The sequence below is a fragment of the Pelophylax lessonae genome, assembly GCF_965119305.1.
Source record: "Pelophylax lessonae genome assembly, chromosome: 2".
In the NCBI taxonomy this organism is placed as follows: domain Eukaryota; kingdom Metazoa; phylum Chordata; class Amphibia; order Anura; family Ranidae; genus Pelophylax; species Pelophylax lessonae.
Genome location: NC_138769.1, coordinates 295064239 through 295086918, shown reverse-complemented (window position 1 = coordinate 295086918; position 22680 = coordinate 295064239). Strand labels below are relative to the sequence as shown.

Genomic DNA, 22680 nt, shown 5'->3' with positions numbered 1-22680 from the left:
GTATGAATAAACCCTAAAGATTAAATATATAGCAAACGAGAAAAAAAAAAAAAACACCTTTAAAAAGAACGGTAGGTAATTTAAAGGAAAATTCTTACTTGCGATTCTTGGTCCAAAAGTAAGCAGTAAGTGCTGTGAGTATCAGTGCAGAGCAAATACCACCGGTCACTCCCACTTTCAGCCAGAAATCCTCAGTCTTACAAATACTGACAGTCGGTTCTGGAAGCTTCACACCACCGACACACAGCCTTGGCATATGCCACAATGCAGTTGTCCTCTGAAAAAAAAGACATTATGGTAAAATGGTTAACCACTTAAGCTCAGGAGGATTTAGCTGCTCAAAGACCAGGGCCTACTTGCCATTCGGCACTGCATAACTTTAACGGACAATGATGTACCTTAACAAAATTGACGTCCTTTTTTTCCCACAAACAGAGCTTCCATTTGGTGGTATTTGATCACTTGTGTGATTTTTACTTTTTGCGCTATAAACAAAAATAGCAACAATTTTGAAAAAATAACAATATTTTTCAAATTTTTTTTATATGAAATTCAAAAAAAAATGTAAAAAAAAAAAAAAAAAAAAAATTTTTTTCCATTTTAGGCCAATTTGTTTTCTGCTACATATTTTTGGTAAAAAAAAAAAAAAAAAAAAAAAAAAAAAAAATCGCAATAAGCGTATTTTGATTGGTTTGCGCAAAAGTTGAGTTTACTAATTACGGGAAAGATTTATGTCATTTTTATTGTTTTTTTTTTTTTAGTAATGGCGGCGATCTGTGATTTTTTTTGTGGGACTGTGACATTGCGGCAGACAGATCGGACCACTCACTGACATTTTTGACACTTTTGGGAGTACCAGTGACATTATTAAAGTAATCAGTGCTATAAATATGCACTGTTACTTTAAAAATGACACTGGCAGGGAAGGGGTTAACCCCTTGATGGCAGGGAAGGGGTTAACCCCTTGATCACTAATAAAGTTAAGTGTGTCCCTAGGGGCGTGTTTCTGTCAAGGGGCGTGGCTTGTGATGTAACCACAGAGACATACGATCCTACATAGCAGGATCGTGTAGTCCCTGCAGTTACACCAGGGAGAATGACAGGCGGCTTTGTTTACATTAGCCGCCTGCCTTTCTCCCTCTCCAGCGGGAGATCGAGAGAGTGACCGGCGAACATCGGAGCCGCCGGCCACTCGCGCAGGGATGTCAGGGACCGAGCGGGGGTGGGAACTTGCCTCTAGCGGCGTGCGCTCGCCCCTAGAGGCTTGTGGGCGAGTGACATACCGATACGTCACTTTGCCCAGGAGGGGCTGACCGCCGCAGTATATGTACTTGCGGCAGTCGGCAAATGGTTAATGGACATTTATATAGTGTGTATATACATGCCTGCACTACCACTGAATCGAAAAATCAGACTTATTTTTATACCCGACTTTGTTCTCTATACTATCTGAATGCGCTCATTACTTAGTAGTTGTGTCATGCCTGATGACCTTCGTTATGGTTCCTTGAGAGTTTTATCCTGAGTACTGCTTGTTGTTTAAAATAAATAAGTATATTTGAACAAAAAAAATAAAATAATAACCGCACATATTTGCATGGCAAAATTTGCATTAATTACTTTTTTTGCAAATCAACCTGCTAAGCAGTGCAATATCAGGCTCCTGCAGACTCTTCATTCAGCATTGTGTCCATACCAATGCACTACCTTTCAGTTACTGAGCCAGAGGAAGAGTTCATGGACTACAAATGCAGGGATCACTGCTCTTTTCCATTGAGAACTTACAAGTCCATGTGCTGCAGTCAGGCCTTGGAATTAATTATTGGAATTAATTATTTACAGATAAAAATGTTTTAAAAATTTGGGGGTGAAGTCTTTTTGCACCATGTTACTGTCAGGTCACCTGCGGGACCAAGTGATGGGGAGCGTACCGCAGAGGTTGTGGACCCAACGGCTGATTGCTGAGGGTCGATGGCTTTGAGAAGCAGCTACACAGGGTGACAGCCACGGTCCTGGACAGGGAGCTAGAGCATAAGATTCCCCATGGCGCAGAGTCTAGGAGCCAGCAGATTTTCACCAGGGCCTCTGATGGGGAGGATCGACTTGGCTGCAGCTGACTCCAGGTCGCGGCCCCCAGCTCATGGTTGGCTCAAGTTAAAATAGTGTTTCCTGTTAGAGGCTGGGGGGGGAGCCATGCTAAACGCACAGGTGTCCCTAAAGCTGATACACAGACCAGAGAGGTAAGCAGATATTCAAGGCATGAAACATTACTGCAGATTCGTGACAGTTAAATCTTAAATGTAGGTGTAACATGTACCATAGCTCAAAAGGTAGAGTTCGCCTTTGAATGGCTTTTAAGCCCCCACTCTTTTTATTCCTATAGAACATAATCTCACTTCAGAGATACTGTAAAATCATATGACTATACTACTCCTAAGAGGATCCTAATAAGATGAGATCAGACCTATTTTTTTAAAAAAAAAAATAATAATAATAATAATAAAAATAATAATAAAGGCTGGTAAAACATTGAAAACATAAAAAAAAAAAAAAATATAAGAAACCCACTTTAGTATAGTTCTTTCTCCACACTGTAATTCGGGAATAGATCAAAGTGTGGCCATGCTCAGTTTAATAACAGCAAGGAGTTTGTTGAATTCGAATATCTCTTTCAACAAATTGGGGCACAACTTGTACATCTGTAATGAATAACTTTCACAAATCGGAGAATGCTAATTACATTTAAAAAATATATGGTTTATAAGGATTTAAAAAATCTACATAATCAAAAAGGTTTATGACGACACACCTGGATTCCATGCTGACACACACTTGTGATGATGTGGTAATCATTGACAGTACAAAGAGGACACGCCTGTTCTGTCTCCCACAGAAAATGAAATGCACAGCCATCACAAGTTCCCTCTGGGCAGTTCCTGTAAGACAAAATTAGCGTCATGTCAGATGCATTAGCTATTTCTTTACATTAAAGATGCTCTTCAGTCTGTAGAAAAAAAAAAACTTCTGGCTAGGTGATTCCAGCTGAAGTGGCAGTGGGTACCTGCCAAAACTAGTTACCCCCCCCCCCCTATATTAATTAAAGGGGGGGGTTCCTTAAAACAGAACTTTCCGTTGAGGGTGAAGTTCCGCTTTAAGCAATACTCACACAATCAAAATGTTAATAAATACAATCAGTACAAAACCCCAATGCTTTTTAGTACAAACCTTAAGTGAACTTCAGGTATAGTAATTATTGCATACTAACATTGTTCTAGCTTGGTAGCATTGAAGATATGCATATCTCACACCTGTTGGACCTCAGAGAAGCAGATCATTACTGCAGTAGGTGGTATTACTACAGTGATAGCAGAAATCTTGGTCCTGTGCCAAGCGGTTTTCAATGTGCAAACTGACCACAGGGGGCTGCTTTTCTCGCACGGCCACCATTCACATAAAGCCATATATTATTTTCAGTGAATAGAAGGCGTTCATAGGTTGAACTGGATGGACTGATGTCTTTTTTCAACCTCACTAACTATGTAACTATGGACTAGGTAGAGAGGAGGGGCAGAGATGTCACGATGCAGTTCTAACTATACTGAGCTAAAGATATTCTACCGGTAGGTAAAATATGCAGTATGTGTATATTAGTGACACTCACAAGCTAGCTTTGATAAGCTCTGAAACCTATTTAACATTGCAGAACAAGTTCAGATAAAAACAACTACTACTAACCATACCATGACCTTGATAAATTAGATCCTCCACAGAAAAGCAGTAAAGGGATTACTTGACTTCAGTGTCTAGTACCCTTCTCTGCCAATCCCTCCACTGGTTCCCCTTCCTAATACCCTTTTCTTTAGCCGGTTGCCGACCGCCGCAAGTACATATACTGCGGCGGTCAGCCCCGGCCAGGCAAAGTGATGTACCGGTACGTCACTTGCCTGTCACTAGTTTGTGAGCCAATAGCGGGCGAGCGCGCGCCCGCCCCGGCTCGTTCCCTCGGAAGTCCTTGCGTGTGACCAGCGGACCCGATTAAAAAAAAAAAAAAAACAGCAAAAATGACAAAAATCTTTCCCTTTGTTAGTAAACGCGATAACTTTTGCGCAAACCAATCAAAATACGCTTTTTGCAATTTTTTTTTACCAAAAATATGTAGCATAAAACAAATTGGCCTAAAATGTTAAAAAATTTTGATTTTTAAATTTTTTTTTGGGGAAATTTCATATAAAAAAAAAAAGTGAAAAATATTGTTATTTTTGCAAAATTGACGCTCTTTTTTTGTTTATAGCTCATGATCAAAAAAAAAAAAAAAAAAAAAAAAATCGCACAGGTGCTCAAATACCACCAAAAGAAAGCTCTGTTTGTGGGGAAAAAAAGGAAGTCAAATTCGTTTAGGTACAGCGTCGCACGACCGCGCAATTGTCTGTTAAAGTCACGCAGTGCCGAATCGCAAAAATCCCCCTGGTCAGGAAGGGGGTAAAATTTTCCGGGGCTTAAGTGGTTAAAGAAGCTTTTCCTGCTTCAAACTAATACACTGTTTTTTTACTTTCTCCATCATCTCACCCCCCAGTTTTGTATCTCGTTACCCTCTCTCTTAGACTGTTAGCTCCAACGCGAAGGGCCCTCTGATTCCTCTTGTACCAAATTGTATTGTAACTGTAATGTCTGCCTTCATTTTGTAAAGCGCTGCACAAACTGTTGGTGCTATATAAATCCTGTATATTAATATTTGAAAATAGTTTTCTTACCAATTGTTTATGCCTCTTTTTAAATTTATAAATAGTTGCATAAGAATTAAAATTGTAAATATTTCAGCTATATAGCTACAGTATATAATGTGAACCATGTGCAGTCAGTTTCAAATTCATATTGTTTTGGAACTGTATATAAATATAAAGAACATTTCCTACCTTGGCACAGATATATTTTGTATGCCAATAATTTGAGGATTACAGCGAAGGCGGATAGTAGTAGACCGGCCAGAAACACAGGACTGTGTAACCTCTTTTGACCTGTAAGAATATGAAGAGATTAGTGGAGAAAAAATTAAAGAATAAGCATACCTTAGAGTCTGTAAAATAACGAATGTTAACCTCCCAGTATTCGCAAAACAGACGGAATACATTATGTTACACACTGACACTGAGCATAGGACACTGCTATTTATGTATAAACAAAATTAAAATCTAGTGTATAGCAGAACTGTCATTATGAAGAATCCACAATAAAGGCAATGACTTTTAGTAGTGCTTCTGCTGGAATATATACAGTATATATATATATATATACATATATACACACACACACACACATACAGTGGGTACGGAAAGTATTCAGACCCCCTTAAATTTTTCACTCTTTGTTATATTGCAGCCATTTGCTAAAATCATTTAAGTTCATTCTTCTTCCTCATGAATGTACACATAGCACCCCATACTGACAGAAAAACACAGAATTGTTGACATTGTTGCAGATTTATTAAAAAAGAAAAACTGAAATATCACATGGTCCTAAGTATTCAGACCCTTTGCTCAGTATTTAGTAGAAGCCCCCTTTTGATCTAATACAGCCAGGAGTCTTTTTGGGAAAGATGCAACAAGTCTTTCACACCTGGATTTGGGGATCCTCTGCCATTCCTCCTTGCAGATCCTCTCCAGTTCTGTCAGGTTGGATGGTAAACGTTGGTGGACAGCCATTTTTAGGTCTCTCCAGAGATGCTCAATTGGGTTTAAGTCAGGGCTCTGGCTGGGCCATTCAAGAACAGTCACAGAGTTGTTGTGAAGCCACTCCTTCGTTATTTTAGCTGTGTGCTTAGGGTCATTGTCTTGTTGGAAGGTAAACCTTCGGCCCAGTCTGAGGTCCAGAGCACTCTGGAGAAGGTTTTTGTCCAGGATATCCCTGTACTTGGCCGCATTCATCTTTCCCTCGATTGCAACCAGTCGTCCTGTCCCTGCAGCTGAAAAACACCCCCACAGCATGATGCTGCCACCGCCATGCTTCACTGTTGGGACTGTATTGGACAGGTGATGAGCAGTGCCTGGTTTTCTCCACACATACCACTTAGAATTAAGGCCAAAAAGTTCTATTTTGGTCTCATCAGACCAGAGAATCTTATTTCTCACCATCTTGGAGTCCTTCAGGTGTTTTTTAGCAAACTCCATGCGGGCTTTCATGTGTCTTACACTGAGGAGAGGCTTCCGTCGGGCCACTCTGCCATAAAGCCCCGACTGGTGGAGGGCTGCAGTGATGGTTGACTTTCTACAACTTTCTCCCATCTCCTGACTGCATCTCTGGAGCTCAGCCACAGTGATCTTTGGGTTCTTCTTTACCTCTCTCACCAAGGCTCTTCTCCCCCGATAGCTCAGTTTGGCCGGACGGCCAGCTCTAGGAAGGGTTCTGGTCGTCCCAAACGTCTTCCATTTGAGGATTATGGAGGCCACTGTGCTCTTAGGAACCTTAAATGCAGCAGAAATCTTTTTGTAACCTTGGCCAGATCTGTGCCTTGCCACAATTCTGTCTCTGAGCTCTTCAGGCAGTTCCTTTGACCTCATGATTCTCATTTGCTCTGACATGCATTGTGATCTGGAAGGTCTTATATAGACAGGTGTGTGGCTTTCCTAATAAAGTCCAATCAGTATAATCAAACACAGCTGGACTCAAATGAAGGTGTAGAACCATCTTAAGGATGATCAGAAGAAATGGAAAGCACCTGAGTTAAATATATGAGTGTCACAGCAAAGGGTCTGAATACTTAGGACCATGTGATATTTCAGTTTTTCTTTTTTAATAAATCTGCAACAATGTCAACAATTCTGTGTTTTTCTGTCAGTATGGGGTGCTATGTGTACATTCATGAGGAAGAAGAATGAACTTAAATGATTTTAGCAAATGGCTGCAATATAACAAAGAGTGAAAAATTTAAGGGGGTCTGAATACTTTCCGTACCCACTGTATATACACATACATACATACACACACACACACACACACACACATTGCCTTGCAAAAGTATTCACCCCCCCCCCCCCCCCCCCTGTGCATTTTTCATGTTTTGTTGCCTCACAACCTGGAATTACCATGGATTGGTTGAGGATTTGCATCATTTAATTTACAGAACATGCCCACAACTTTGAAGATTTTTTTTTTTTTTTTTACTATTGTGAAGCAAAAAAACAAAAGACAAAATAATAGAAAAAGTCAATGTGCATAACTATTCGCCCCCCTAAAGTCAATACTTTGTAGAGCCACCTTTTGTGGCAATCACAGCTTATCGCTTTGGACAAGTCTCTATGAGCTTGCAACATCTTACCACTGGGATTTTCGCCCATTCCTCCTGGCAAAACTGCTCCAGCCCTTCAAGTTGGATGGTTTCCATCTTTCCCTCAACTCTGACCAGTTTCCCAGTCCCAGCTGCTAAAAAACATCCCCACAGCATGATACTGCCACCACCATGTTTCACTGTGTGGATGGCCTTCTTTGGGTGATGTGAGGTGTTGGGTTTGCGACAGACATAGCGTTTTCTTTGATGGCCGAAAAGTTAAATTTTAGTCTCATCAGACCAGAGCACCTTCCTCCATACATTTTGGGAGTCTCCTCACATGCCTTTTTGCAAACTCAAAACGTGCCATTTTCTTTTTTGCTGAAAGTAATGGCTTTCTTCTAGCCACTCTGCCATAAAGCCCAACTCTATGGAGCGTATGGCTTTTTGTCGTCCTATGTACAGATACTCCAGTCTCTGCTGTGGAACTCTGCAGCTCCTCCAGGGTTACCTTCGGCCTCTGTGCTGCTTCTCTGATTAATGCCCTCCTTGCCCTGTCTGAGTTTTGGTGGGCGGCGGTCTCTTGGCAGGTTTGCTATTGTGCCATGTTCTTTCCATTTGGTTATAGTTACATAGTAGTTGAGGTTGAACAACAGTCCATCCAGTTCAGGGGTATGGGAAATGATTCACACCTACACAGGTTGAATGTTTGATCCTGGAGATGTATTGTTATGATAGATTTGATGGTGCTCCTGGGGATCATCAAAGATTTGGATATTTTTTTATAACCTAACCCTGACTTCTACTTCTCAACAACATTGTCCCTTACTTGTTTGGAGAGTTCCTTGGTCTTCATGGCAGGGTAAAAAGGTGTGTATATGTAATGACAGATCACGTGACACTTAGATTGCACACAGGTGGACATCATTTCACTAATTATGTGACTTCTGAAGGTAATTGGTTGCACCAGAGCTTTTTATGGGCTTCATAACAAAGGGGGTAAATACATACGCATGTAGTACCCTCCTAGGTAGGTGCTAGGAAAAGCATATTTGTAGCCCTGTCTGCTTATCAGGGGGGGCCTGATCAGTCAGTTAGTCGTGTGTTCCCAGGTGTGGTCTGTTGAGTCTGGGGATTCTCCCCACTGTATCCAATGAGGGCTCCTGTTGGACAGTAGAGAAAACCTGGCTGATAGCACACCAGGGTTTATATCTGTCTCAGTGGGCGGAGTTTGCCGCAATGCACCCTGGGATTGGGTATAAGCCTAAGGGGAGCACGTGACAGCGCGTCTTTGGCGGGAGTCCCAGGAGGAGGCTGACGGCTGTCTCTCCTCCTGTCCGAGCAAGTGAGGGTGTACACTGGGCGGTCGGCCTAGAGGACCGGAGGCTGAGCTGGGCTACAGGAAGGATCCAGAGTGCTGTGCACCGAGTGGAGCTGCTGGAAAGAAGCTTCCTGGAAAAACAGTGTTGTGAGTACTCAAAACTGCCCGGGGGTCTGCCTGAGAGAGGGGACCACTCCAAAAGGTCAAAGGAATCTGGAAGCCAGCTAGCCAGTAGTGGTGGCTTAGAAAGGGGATGCCAGTATCTAAGCCCTGAAGATTGGAGAGAGAAAGGGGGCGCCGGTGAGGGCCCTGAAGTGTTCAGCAGTGCAGCAGTGTATTCAAGTAGCTACCTCAGCAGGAGTGTTTAGGGGAGCTTGAATAGGACTCTTTTAGGCAGAAAGCAGTCCCAAGTCAATTCAGCATTAACAGGCATCTGGCCAGCGTTAACAAGTGCCAAGTCAGTGTTGATAGGCATTCAGCCAGCGTCAAGTCAGCGCCCAACAGTAATATTCAAGTGTCTCCGCCAAACGAGCCTAGTTTAGTTCCAGGGGTATCCCACTCATCCCTTCTCCCATCCCAATAATCAAATAAATACAAAAAACCCAAAAGATACTGGACTGGTCATTGTCTCAGAACTCAAACTTGGAGAATATGCTTAAATGTGCTGTTGTTGCCAGCGGTAACCCGGGGGGGGGGACCCATGTCCAGCAAAACGGCTGGGAATTGTGCTACACGCACATGCCAATTTTCTGTTTTCGATTTCTAAAAAATAGTTTTATGTATATATTTTTCTCATTTCACTTCACTAACTTTGACTATTGTGTTCTGATCCCTCGCATAAAATTCATATTAACAAAAAATTTAACTTAAGGCTGTAATGTAACAAAATAGGTAAAAAGTCAAGGGGTTGAATACTTTTGCAAGGCACTGTATGTATGTATGTATGTATACACACACTATATATATATATATATATATATATATATATATATATATATATATATATATATATATATATATATATACATACACACACACACATATATACATACACACACACACACACACACACACAGTGTCTTGCGAAAGTATTCGCCCCCCCCCCCCCCTGAACTTTGCGACCTTTTGGCACATTTCAGGCTTCAAACAAAGATATAAAACTGTAATTTTTTGTGAAGAATCAACAACAAGTGGGACACAATCATGAAGTGGAACTAAATTGAAAAATTGGGCGTGCAAAATTATTCAGCCCCTTTACTTTCAGTGCAGCAAATTCTCTCCAGAAGTTCAGTGAGGATCTCTGAATGATCTAAATGTTGACCTAAATGACAAATAATGATAAAAAGAAACCACCTGTATCAAGTCTACGTATAAATGCACCTGCACTGTGATAGTCTCAGAGGTCCGTTTAAAGTGCAGAGAGCATCATGAAGAACAAGGAACACACCAGGCAGGTCCGAGATACTGTTGTGGAGAAGTTTAAAGCCGGATTTGGATACAAAAAGATTTTCCAAGCTTTAAACATCCCAAGGAGCACTGTGCAAGCGATAATATTGAAATGGAAGGAGTATCAGACCACTGCAAATCTACGAAGACCTGGCCGTCCCTCTAAACTTTCAGCTCATACAAGGAGAAGACTGATCAAAGATGCAGCCAAGAGGCCCATGATGAACTGCAGAGATCTACAGCTGGGGTGGGAGACTCTGTCCATAGGACAACAATCAGTCGTAAACTGCACAAATCTGGCCTTTATGGAAGAGTGGCAAGAAGAAAGCCATTTCTTAAAGATATCCATAAAAAGTGTTGTTTAAAGATTGCCACAAGCCACCTGGGAGACACACCAAACATGTGGAAGAAGGTGCTCTGGTCAGATGAAACCAAAATCGAACTTTTTGGCAACAATGCAAAACGTTATGTTTGGCGTAAAAGCAACACAGCTCATCACCCTGAACACCCCACCCCCACTGACAAACATGGTGGTGGCAGCATCATGGTTTGGGCCTGCTTTTCTTCAGCAGGGACAGGGAAGATGGTTAAAATTGATGGGAAGATGTTAGAATGACCAAGTCAAAGTCCAGACCTGAATCCAATCGAGAATCTGTGGAAAGAACTGAAAACTGCTGCTCACAAACGCTCTCCATCCAACCTCACTGAGCTCGAGCTGTTTTGCAAGGAGGAATGGGCAAAAATTTCAGTCTCTTGATGTGCAAAACTGACATACCCCAAGCGACTTACAGCTGTAATCGCAGTAAAAGGTGGCGCTACAAAGTATTAACTTAAGGGGGCTGAATAATTTTGCACAATACAGGAGATTGTTGTCACATGTACCACCCACGCAGCCAATACTTGGGCAGATATTCCTGCAGCTCCTTTACCCACTTACCGCCAATCGACGTAGCTCTACGTCGGCTGCAATAAGTGGCTGTACCGGGGTGATGCCTGCAGCTAGAGGCATCATCCCGGTACCATTTTTTTAGAGCCGGCGGTCGGCTTTCAGCTTGGGAGCCGCTCGATTGTTACCCCAAAGATCGGGAGAGGACACACCCTCCCGCCGCCTTCCGCTGGCTGGTTGGAGTCCCGATCAAAGCCGGATGCGACTTTGATCGGGTCTCTGATGACATAACCCGAAGGCGGCGTCCATGATATCACATCTGGGTTACTCGGCTGCTAAAGGCGCTAAATTTAAAAACTGACTGTATTCAAAATTGCCGTTTTCGGCATTTTGAATACATTGAAGTGCAGTGGAGGGGTCTAGGGTCTTTTAGACCCCCGATCTCTCCATAAAGAGTAACTGTCACTGCATATTGCTGTCACATGGGATGTTTACATTGCTTGTTACAACAATAAAAGTGATCAGATTTTTTAAAACCTGTGCTAAAATTAAAAAAATAAAATAAATAGGAAGAAAAAAAAAAAAATGTAACTGCGCCAGTCATGGTGAGCTCACGCACAAAAGAAAATGTACACGGAAGTTGCGCCACAAATGAAATCGCTGTTCAAACCACACATGTGAGGTATCGCCGCGATCGCCAGAGCGAGAGCAATAATTTAAAAAGAGCTACTCTCGAACTCTAAACTGGTAGAAAAAAAATTTAAAGCGCCGCCAATGGAGATTTTTTTATTGACCGTAGTTTGTCGCCATTCCGCAGGTGTGCGCAATTTTAAACCGTAACATGTTGGGTATCCATTTACTCGGCGTGACATCATTTGTCACAATATACAAAAAAAAAAAAAAAAAATGGGCTAACTTTACGGTTTCATTTTTTTTTAAATGCAGTGAAATGTAAATTTTTCAAAAAAAAAAAAATGGTTTGAAAGACCGCTGCGCAAATACCGCGTGACTAAAAAATATTACAATGGCTGCCATATTATTCTCCAGAGTCTTTGCTTAAAAAAAAAAATAAATTTATATATATATATATATATATATATATATATATATATATATATATATATATATATATATATATATATATATATATAATGTTTGGGAGTTCCAAGTAGTTTTCTAGCAAAAAAATGGATTTTTGTAAGATCTTACCGTAAAATCCTTTTCTCTTAAGCTCATTGACAGACGTAGTCTTCTTGATTCTCAAGAGCTGGGTTATGTTGTCTCCGCAGGAGTAGGACTAGGCAGAAAGACAAAACGTTCTGGCTCCACCTTAGGGGCAGTCCCTGAGGGTATATCCTCCCTCTCTCTGCTAATCAGTTCTGTTTTAAAGCAGTACAGAGAATTTAACCCAACCCAACTCAATGATAGAGGGGCGGGTACTACGTCTGTCAATGAGCTTAAGAGAAAAGGATTTTACGGTAAGATCTTACAAAAATCCATTTTTCTCTATCGCTCATTGACAGACGTAGTCTTCTTGATTCTCAAGAGCTGGGACATCCAGAAGCAGTGCCACAAATGAGGGGTGGGATTGACAAATCAAATCCAATCTAGAAGGCCCAACCGGTGCCAAACTAGAAGTTTTAAAGGCTCATTATAAACAAAGAATGAGACTAAAGAAAAAAATTTTCCAACGGAAAAACCCTCGAGGTAGACCACTGGTCTCCTCAAATTGCGGCCTGCAAAACCTTGCGGCCAAACGAGGCATCAGACGATGCCATTACATCAACTTTATAATGTTTAGTAAAGGTATGCACCGACGACCAGGTAGCCGCCTTGCACACCTGGACCACTGACGCCTGATGGCGAAAGGCCCATGACGCACTAAGTGCCCGAGTGGAATGCGCCTTAACAGGGAACGGGGGCTCCCGACCCTTAATAGAATAAGCCTGTACTACCGTCTGTCTGATCCATCTGGAAATGGTCGCGGCAGATGCAGGCAACCCCTTTTTGGGTCCATCTGGGATCACAAAAAGTGAATCCGTCTTGCGAAACGAGTCTGTCGTTTTCAAGTATACCCTGATCGCCCGGACCACATCCAAGGAGTGTAAAGCAAACTCCCGAGGATGACTGGGCTTAGGACACAGGGAAGGTAATACAATTTCTTCATTCAGATGAAATTCTACTAGACAGAAAAAAACTGATTCCCTGTAGCAGAGAGAGGGAGGATATACCCTCAGGGACTGCCCCTAAGGTGGAGCCAGAACGTTTTGTCTTTCTGCCTAGTCCTACTCCTGCGGAGACAACATAACCCAGCTCTTGAGAATCAAGAAGACTACGTCTGTCAATGAGCGATAGAGAAAATACTGATTTTAACTTGTAAACGTGTCAAAAAATGGGCTCGGTCCTTAAGTGGTTAATGTTGCTGTAGGCCTCTTGACAGCCTCCCTGACCAGTTTTCTTCTCGTCTTTTCATCAAATTTGGAGGGACGTCCAGTTCTTGGTAATGTCACTGTTATGCCATATTTTCCCCACTTTATGATGACTGTTTTCATGGTATATCTAATGCCTTGGAAATGCTTTTGTACCCTTCTCCTGATTGATGCCTTTCAACAATGAGATCCATCTGATGCTTTGGAAGCTTTCTGCAGACCATGGGATATTGATCTGGTCAGTTAAGTAGCAGAGGGGGTTGTTAATTTCAGCTGCTTTGGTGTTAACGAAATTAACAATAGGTGCAGTAGATGAAAACAATAGGAATGGTTTTACAGGTGTTTTTGCAGGTGGCCTCTAGTGTTTTTTTTCCTTAATAATCTTTTCTGACTGTTTTTCACTAATTTTGCATTTGGCTAGGGTCAGTGTCACTATTGGTAGCATGAGGAGATACCTGGACCCTATAGAGATTGCACAGGTAGTCCAACGCCTCCAGGATGGTATATCAAAACGTGCCATTCCCAGAAGGTTTGCTGTGTCACCTAGCACAAGAGCATGGAAGAGATTCCAAGAGACTGACAGATACTCTAAGAGAGCTGGACAGGGTCGTAGAAGGTCCTTAACCCATCAGCAGGACTGGTATATGCTCCTTTGTGCAAGGAGAAACAGGATGAGCACTGCCAGAGCCCTACAAAATGACCTCCAGCAGGCCACTAGTGTGAATGTCTTTGACCATACAATCAGAAACAGATTTAATGAGGGTGGCCTGATGTCCTCTAGTGAGTTCTGTGCTCACTGCTCTGCACCATGGAGCTTGATTGGCATTTGCCATTGAACACCAGGATTGGCAGGTCCGCCACTATGCTTTTCATAGATAAAAGCAGGTTCACCCTGAGCACATGTGACAGACATGAAAGGGTCAGGAGAAGCCGTGGCGAATGTTATGCTGCCTGTACCATCATTCAGCATGACCAGTTTGGTGCTGGGTCAGTGATGGTCTGGGAATGCATATCAATGGAGGGACGCACAGACCTCTACAGGCTAGACAATGGCACCCTGACTGCCATTAGGTATGGGGGATGAAATCCTTGGATCCATTGTCAGACCCTACACTGGTGCAGTGGGTGCTGGGTTCCTCCTGGTGCACGACAATGCCCGGCATCATGTGGCGAGAGTATGACAGTTCCTGAAGGGTGAAGGAATTGATACCATTGAATGGTCCCCACACTCGCCTGACCTAAACTCAATAGAACACCTCTGGGACATTGTGTTTTGGTCCATCCGACGCCGCCAGGTTGCACTGCAGTCTGTTCAGGAGCTCAGTGATGCCCTCAGTGATGCCCTGGTCCAGATATGGGAGGAAATACCCCAAGACACCATCTGTTGTCCCCCTTAGGAGCATGCCCCAACGTTGTCAGGCATGTATACAAGCATGTGGGGGGCCATACAGAGTATTGACTACCATTTTGAGGTGCTGCAATGAAATTTCAGCAAAATGGACTAGCCTGCTGCATCATTTTTTCACTTTGATTTTCGGGATGTCTTTGAATTGAGCCCTCTGTAGGTTGATCAGTTTCATTTCCATCAAACGATGTGGCATCCTTTCGTTCCTAACACATTACCCAGTCCATATCAGTATTGATATATAGCATGATATTTTCCCCATTCAGATCTGACGTGTTTTCAAAGCGTTCCTTTAATTATTTTGCACAGTACGATAGATAGATAGATAGATAGATAGATAGATAGATAGATAGATAGATAGATAGATAGATAGATAGATAGATAGATAGATAGATAGATAGATAGATAGATAGATAGATAGATAGATAGATAGATAGATAGATAGATAGATAGATAGATAGATAGATAGATAGATAGATAGATAGATAGATAGATAGATAGATAGATAGATAGATAGATAGATAGATAGATAGATAGATAGATAGATAGATAGATAGATAGATAGATAGATAGATAGATAGATAGATAGATAGATAGATAGATAGATAGATAGATAGATAGATAGATAGATAGATAGATAGATAGATAGATAGATAGATAGATAGATAGATAGAATGCCACCACAAAGAAGGGAAACCGGAAGCAATTCATGTCGGTCATTTTTTTCCCCACAAAAAAAAAAAAAAAAAGTTTGGACTGGAGTTCACTTTACATCTATTGATTTTGGGCCCAAATTACCTATCCACCCATTACCTTGGAAATCCACTTCTGCATGGTACAGAATAATGTATTTGACATTTGATTGTGGCTCGCTTACCTGTAATAGAATATGATGTCATTTATGGCTATATTTTCTCCAGGAAAAAGATTCACTGGTGAGGAGATTTTATCAAGAGTGGTTTCTGTTGTGACACCTAGCAATAGAAATAGATTTGTTTTTGCAGATTTTCCTTTCCTTCATATAGTCAGCTATTAGCAATTTATTATAGTAGCCTTTTAACGCCAAACTCACCTATGAGCTGATCAGCGAGGTTTGCTGGTTGTGTAGTCATCATTGTCTTGTGACCAACTGTATCTGATGGCACAAACATAGACTGGCAAACATAGGAGGCAACAAAACGCGTGGGCTCCATATCTGATCCCCAAGTATCTGATACATTTTGCACACACGTAGCCAGCTTTTTCCCCTATAAGAATAAATTTACACTTACAGCCTGATACATAAAATTAGAACATTTATGTTCATACACATTCTAACAGGTCAACAGAATCTGTAGCATACTTTGTGAGAAAGTAGTTTAAAAATTTTAGCTGCATCTAGGTCAGTGGCCCCCAAACTGTGGTCCCTAGCCTGCCTTTATCTGGCTCTTAAGTCTCCATTCAGACCTGAGCGTATCGTTTTAAGGCTTTTTTGGGCATTTTTCAGGCGTTTTCCTGGCGTTTTTTTGCAGGTGTCTGGAGGCAGGCATTGAGATCTAACAAAAACGCTTTTAATCTGCCAAAAAAGAAGCTCATGTATGTAGCACCCTACAGGTAGGTTCTAGGTAAAAGTATAACGGGCCTTGGCTGCCTAACAGCAGGGCCATGATTTCAGCTGGACTGTCATGTCTCCCAGGTGAGGTTACTCAGAGGGGAGTCTCCCCACTGGCTGTGTGAGAGGATTCTCATTGGGCAGTGGAGGAAACCCAATCAGTGGCTCAGTCAGGTCTGTATCTACCCCAGAAGGCAGATTCTGCCGCAGAGGATTCTGGGAGTAGGTATAAGTTTGAAGGGAATGCATGACACAGCATCTTTGGTGGGAAGCAGAGTCCCGGGAGGGAGAGTACGGCTGTCTCTCCTCTTGTCAGAGGAAACGGGTCTCTCGGTTGGCTGCCTGAGAATCCAGAGAGTGTTCAGCTGAGCTGTAGATGGGATCGGGTGTGCCGAGAACCAGCAAAGAGAGAGAGGGGTCCAGTTCCAGAAAAGCCTAAAAAAGGTCGTAAGCACTGTGGATTGCCCCTGGGGGTCTGCCTAGTGTCAGAGGGGACTACTCCAGAGAAGGTTCTAGGGATCCAGGAGTCAGCTAGCTGTTAAAGGGGGTGCCTGGTCAGAGGACCCTGAAGTATTAGAGAGGGTACCTAGGTAGAGGACCCTGAAGTGATAAAGGGGGCGCCTGCAGTTTGGGCCCTGAAGAGTCAGTGTACAGTGTGGAGTGTAAGAGTTGCAGCAGCCCAAGTATTTACAAGGAGCTACCTCAACCAGTGCAGGGCTGGAGGGAGCTGTTCAATGACTTTTGAGCTAAAGCAGTGTCAGGAGTCAAGTAATCTACAGTCCTGGTTATTCTGAGTTAACAGTCAAGTTAAAGTCGAGGTTCCAGCACAAGTTCAGTGTCATAGTAACTGTAAAGCGCTAGGAAGTGTTGGCCGGCATTCAGCTGGCGTCAAGACAGCGCAAACAGGCATTTTTCTTCAAGTGTCCCAAAATTGAGCCAGAGGAGTATCCCACTCATTCCCTTCTCCCATTCCCAAATACAATAAAACAAAACAAACCAAAGATGCCAAAATGGTCATTGTCTCAGTTCTCACACCTGGGGTCACAACTCAATTGTGTTGGAAGTGTCACCAGTAACAATGGCAGACCCACATCAGGCACAAGACATGGAAATACTGCTACGTGTACTTTGAGCTTCAGGCGACAAAACACTCATATGTGAACAGGGGCCGTTGAAATGAATGGGATTTTTTTTGTTAGGCGTTTTGAGACTTCAGAGATGAGCGTTTTACGAGCTGAAAAACCCTTAGATGTTAACAGGGCCTAAGGCACCATTCCATCCACTGACACCAATGTTGGGGCACTATTTCCTCCACTGACACCAGTGTTGGGGCACCATTTGTCCTACAGACACCAACAATGGGGCACTATTCCTCCCCTAAATACCAACAATGAGGCACTGTTTTTCCCACTAAAACCAATGATGAGGCATGGTTTACTGCTACTGCCGCCAGGGTGTTTTCTAATCCCACTGGTCACAGTCTGGTCTCCCTAAAGCCTGAATGAGAGTTAACTGGCCCTTTGCTTGGAAAGTTTGGAGACACCCTGATCTAGGTGGCTGTGGTACTGATTGGTTTATTGATTTTTTTATACAACTATTATGAAAAATGTTTTTTTATTGCTGCAGCAGACCTGCAACTGCTATGAGGCCCATGATACCTGGCAGTCATTAGATATTGAGATTGCTTATATCCTTTTATAGCTAAAAATACATGTAAACAGCTCAATAAGCAAAGAAATACATACAGTATGTGGGAGCGGTTTTACCTGTCAATTGGATTTGTATTTCTGTCTATCCAGTTATGGGATTTACCCAGCTCCGCCACACAACAGTGTCCAGCCTAGCAGGGGAGGGAACCTGATCTCTCTGGTGCAATTTCGCTTTCATTTACAGGTCCCTTTTCTACCCCCACCCTACAAGTGGACAGTGAAAACCAAAGCAGCACTAATGAGCTCATCGTCACTCTGCTCCAACTATTACTACATTCCTTGTACTACAACACACTTGAGTGGCCCCTTCTGCTGCTCCTCATTCTCCAGCTCAGATCTTTACTTTACAGGGACTGCAAGAGGCTGACACTGCTTGCATTACAAAAAAAAAAAAAAAAAAAATGAAGGCCCCCTTTAAATCACATTTTAACTGCACATATAAACTTTATATAAAAATATATTTTCTACTCCGCACTAAAGCTGGCCATCAATGACTCAATTTGTTTTTTCAATCAGCCAGTAGGCTGAACAAAAAAAAAAAAAATGGAATGGATTCCTCCATCCACACAAGCACCTCCCCACTGTGCTTATGTATTATGACAGTGGGGACTCCGCCTGTCAGAATACACCGATCAGCGCTGCAGCCTATTGGCTTCAGTTCTGATGGAACAAAAATTTACCAACAGTCCCATTCAAGAGGAGTCCATCAGATCGACTCCTCTCGAACAGTAACCACCATGGATGGATCAAAATTCAGCCGGTTTTGATCCATCTATTGCCAGCTTAAGTCGCCACACCTGTACACTAGTTAAAGCATGTTAGAAGAGAACGATATAATTTAGGACGATCTATTCAACCTTCCCTTATTTCTCAATGTGTCTCATATATAGTATCCAACAAACTTCAGATTAAGAAATGTCATATGCAGATTAATATCAGGTTATGTGCAATACTGAAACAGAACTGATTTTCTTAGTCCTTTTTGCCCTTACATTTTCCTTGTATAACCAGAATTTCAGGTTTGTAAATTAATGATAAATCGCATAATAAATAAATAAAAAAAGCATTACTTGGAAATGAAAACACTACAAAGAGCCTTTCAATAAACTAAATGTTGCAATTCACAACCTCCCACTTTAATTATAGTTTGCAGAGGTATGTTGTATTGTCTAAAAAGATTTGTGTAAGATTCTGCATGTAAAGCCACATATGGAAACCTGAAAGAACAAGTAGGGTATTGTTTTAAAAGGAGGTGTCAAAATTAGGTATAATGCCAACCCAAAAGTTCTGCACCTGCCCTCTATTTCTGGCCACAGCTCTTATATCATTTTTTGTTGCTTTGTTGAACTTCTAAAATACTAATGATTAATCAACAAGAAGAGCAGTTTTTTGCTAATCAGATTAAGTAAATGGCTGCCTATGAGGTCAGGTGCACAAGTATCATGTTATAGATATTTACTGCAATCAATTCTCTCTTAGCTTACACCATTAGAAGCCAGTTTTTTTTTTTTTTTTTTTTTTTTTTTTTTTTTTAAGACAACTGATCATATATTTGACTGGGGAATTTTGCAGATGGCTGACAACCCTAGGCAAAGTGGTGACAAAGAAAATAAAATTCAACTTTCACTTGTACCTGGCACCTAGAGAGATTGGGCAGTATAAAAAAAATAGTTTTTTCAAACAATAGGTTACATTTCTGTTATGGTATGAGGCAATTCTGAATAGAAAATTGGCGCTCAAATTATTCAAAGCTCAAGTATTTGAGATGGCCTTTAGCAATCTAAATAAAACCGGAAAAACACAACTACAGCAGATAACACAAACCTGGTTCCCGCAGAGGCTTATACTAAACTGACGATAGTATTTGAGTCCTTTGCCGGTAAAACTGGGAGCTCCAATAAATGTGGTTACATTTGAAAGTAATGTAAAGTCATACATCAGTTCTCTTCCGCCTGCTGATACAGTCATTTTGCAATCATGAAAACACAGGGAGTGTGCCTAAAAATGTAATTTAAAAACATTATAAATAAAATATAAAAAACATTTTTTTATAAAATAAGTGAACCTACATAACTTAAAAAGGACATTACAGTGATACCTCGGTTCACGAACTTAATTCGTGAACTGACTCTGGCCACGAACCGAATTGGTCATGAACTGAGGCACATTTTCCCATAGGGTTCAATGTAAATCCGGTTAATCCGTTCTGACCTTTTTTTTTTTGGTTTTTGAAGCACAAAAATATGAAACAAATTACAATGTACATTAATACAGTATAGTAATGTATAAAGAGAGAACACTAACCGTGCTTGAGATGACTCCACTGGCATGGAGGAAGACAGGTGGGAGGCTGTGAGATACAATACAGTATTGTACAGAAGTACTGTACAGTATTATCCAAAAAGTGCAGCGCTAAAATATTAGTGACATAAAAAGTAATAAACTTAAAAGTTCATATAAAAGGAACAACAAAGCAGGAGTGACTTAAGAACCAAGAAAAAAGTTCCATATTTGAAGGTGAATCCAGAAATATGAATCAATTCTTCCTCCTTATGACACCCAGGAATTCTGTGAAGGGGGGACACCTCTGTGCACAAGTGTGATAAGCAGCTTACCAGACAGCCATGGCTACTCAAATGAATGAGACAGCCTCGCCAGATATAACAAGAATCTCAGGAACTCCAAGGGGTCATGGAGAACACCAGAAGATAATTCCTCAGGGTAGCTCCATAAAGGTCAGAGGAGGGTGTAAGGAAAAAGATGGTACAAAAAGACCATAGCGTAATCCCGTAAGATCTAAAATAATGTATTTATTAAAAAACTACTCACATATAAGTAGAAAAGAACAGGCACATAATGTTGGTAGCTGGGGATCCAAACAGCGGCGTCCCGCATGTATCCAATCAGCATATAAAAAATGGTAGCCGGCTCATGGAAGGGGCGTGTGGACAATTGCGTCTGGAGTCGCCAACGTTTCGTCATAAAAAAGACTTCATGACGAAATGTTGGCGACTCCAGACGCAATTGTCCACACGTACCTTCCATGAGATGGCATTTTTTATATGCTGATCGGATACATGCGGGACGCCGCTGTTTGGATCCCCAGCTACCAACTTTATGTGCCTGTTCTTTTCTACTTATATGTGAGTAGTTTTTTAATAAATACATTATTTTATATCTTACAGGATTACGCTATGGTCTTTTTGTACCATCTTTTTCCTTACACCCTCCTCTGACCTTTATGGAGCTACCCTGAGGAATTATTATCTTCTGGCGTTATCCATGACCCCTTGGAGTTCCTGAGATCCATGTTATATCTGGCGAGGCTGTCTCATTCATTTGAGTAGCCATGGCTGTCTGGTAAGCTGCTTATCACACTTGTGCACAGAGGTGTCCCCCCTTCACAGAATTCCTGGGTGTCATAAGGAGGAAGAATTGATTCATATTTCTGGATTCACCTTCAAATATGGGACTTTTTTTCTTGGTTCTTCAGTCACTCCCGCTTTGTTGTTCCTTTTATATGAACTTTTAAGTTTATTACTTTTTATGTCACTAATATTTTAGCGCTGCACTTTTTGGATTATATTGTTTGCTGATCATTGCTTGTGGATCTTGTGCCAGCTGCTTTATACATTTTATCACTTAAATTTTTCGTCATTTTCACTCATTAGTTATAGCGCAGAAAATTTCGTATTTTTATTTTGTGTACTGTACAGTATTGTACAGTACAGTTCTGTATGTGCTAAAAAAGCACACCAAAAAGCAAAAAGTGTCTTCACAGTACCCACGGTACTTCTTTCTGTGTCTTTTCTTCTCTCCACGATCTTCCTACAGGAAGTCACGACCATGTGACAGCCTGGAAATAGCATTAAAATGGCCACGGCTCCTGTTTGTGAACCGAAACAGAGTTCGTGAACCGGAGCATATTTTTATGAACTTTTCTGTTCGTGAACCGAGTTGTTCATGAACAGAAGCATTCCTGAACTGAGGTATCACTGTACTTGTGTCTTAGTATTTTGAAATGTAAAAAAAAGCACGGCAATTGATTTACTGGACAAAGGTTATTTGGTTGTATATTCAAGTCTTGTTGACATTTGCAGTAAGATATACCACACTACACCACAAAGCGCATCGCAACCTTAGAACATTCATCATGTGTCATACATGTACAACATCTCAAAAATGGTACAAAACCTCAGCAAAAAAATAAAAAGCAATAAAGAAAAAAATAATAATAAAGAAAAGACAGCCTAACCTCCCAATTGTGTCCCCCACTTCCACATGAAAGGTGCATATCTATTGCTTCCAATCAAGAAGCGTGATGACAGTATTGGCATCTGCAGCTTGCTCCCCTGTAAGCATTATACCTGGGGATCCAGAATTTCTTGCTGATGAGGCCCAGATCCCTGGCAGTAACATGTGCAGGGTCCGAGCCACAGATGCGGACGCTGTCATCACGCTTTAACATAAGGACTGCTGAGCTGAGAGACTGTACGGTGTGGAATGCTGGTTGGGTATTGAGTGTTATCTAAGCACTAATGTCCCGCTTCTCTGTGTTTACTTTATCTGGTTTTAAAAAAAAAAGAAGATGGAGAGCACTTTTAGTCCTTTTCAGTTTTTTTGTATGTCAAA

The 22680-nt window shown here is 41.6% G+C and overlaps 1 protein-coding gene across 1 annotated transcript in view; it reads right to left on the bottom strand.

Moving 5' to 3' along the window:
• The window catches only part of ELAPOR1 (endosome-lysosome associated apoptosis and autophagy regulator 1), a 102530-nt gene that overhangs the window by 5647 nt on the left and 74203 nt on the right, over positions 1-22680 (bottom strand). Inside the window, exons 15-20 of the mRNA XM_082245819.1 lie at positions 19873-20046; positions 15821-15995; positions 15626-15722; positions 4914-5015; positions 2810-2936; positions 99-277 (exon numbers count right to left, since the gene is read on the bottom strand). Coding sequence (XP_082101945.1) covers positions 99-277; positions 2810-2936; positions 4914-5015; positions 15626-15722; positions 15821-15995; positions 19873-20046 — 854 coding nt within the window. The remainder of the gene's footprint in view (positions 1-98; positions 278-2809; positions 2937-4913; positions 5016-15625; positions 15723-15820; positions 15996-19872; positions 20047-22680) is intronic.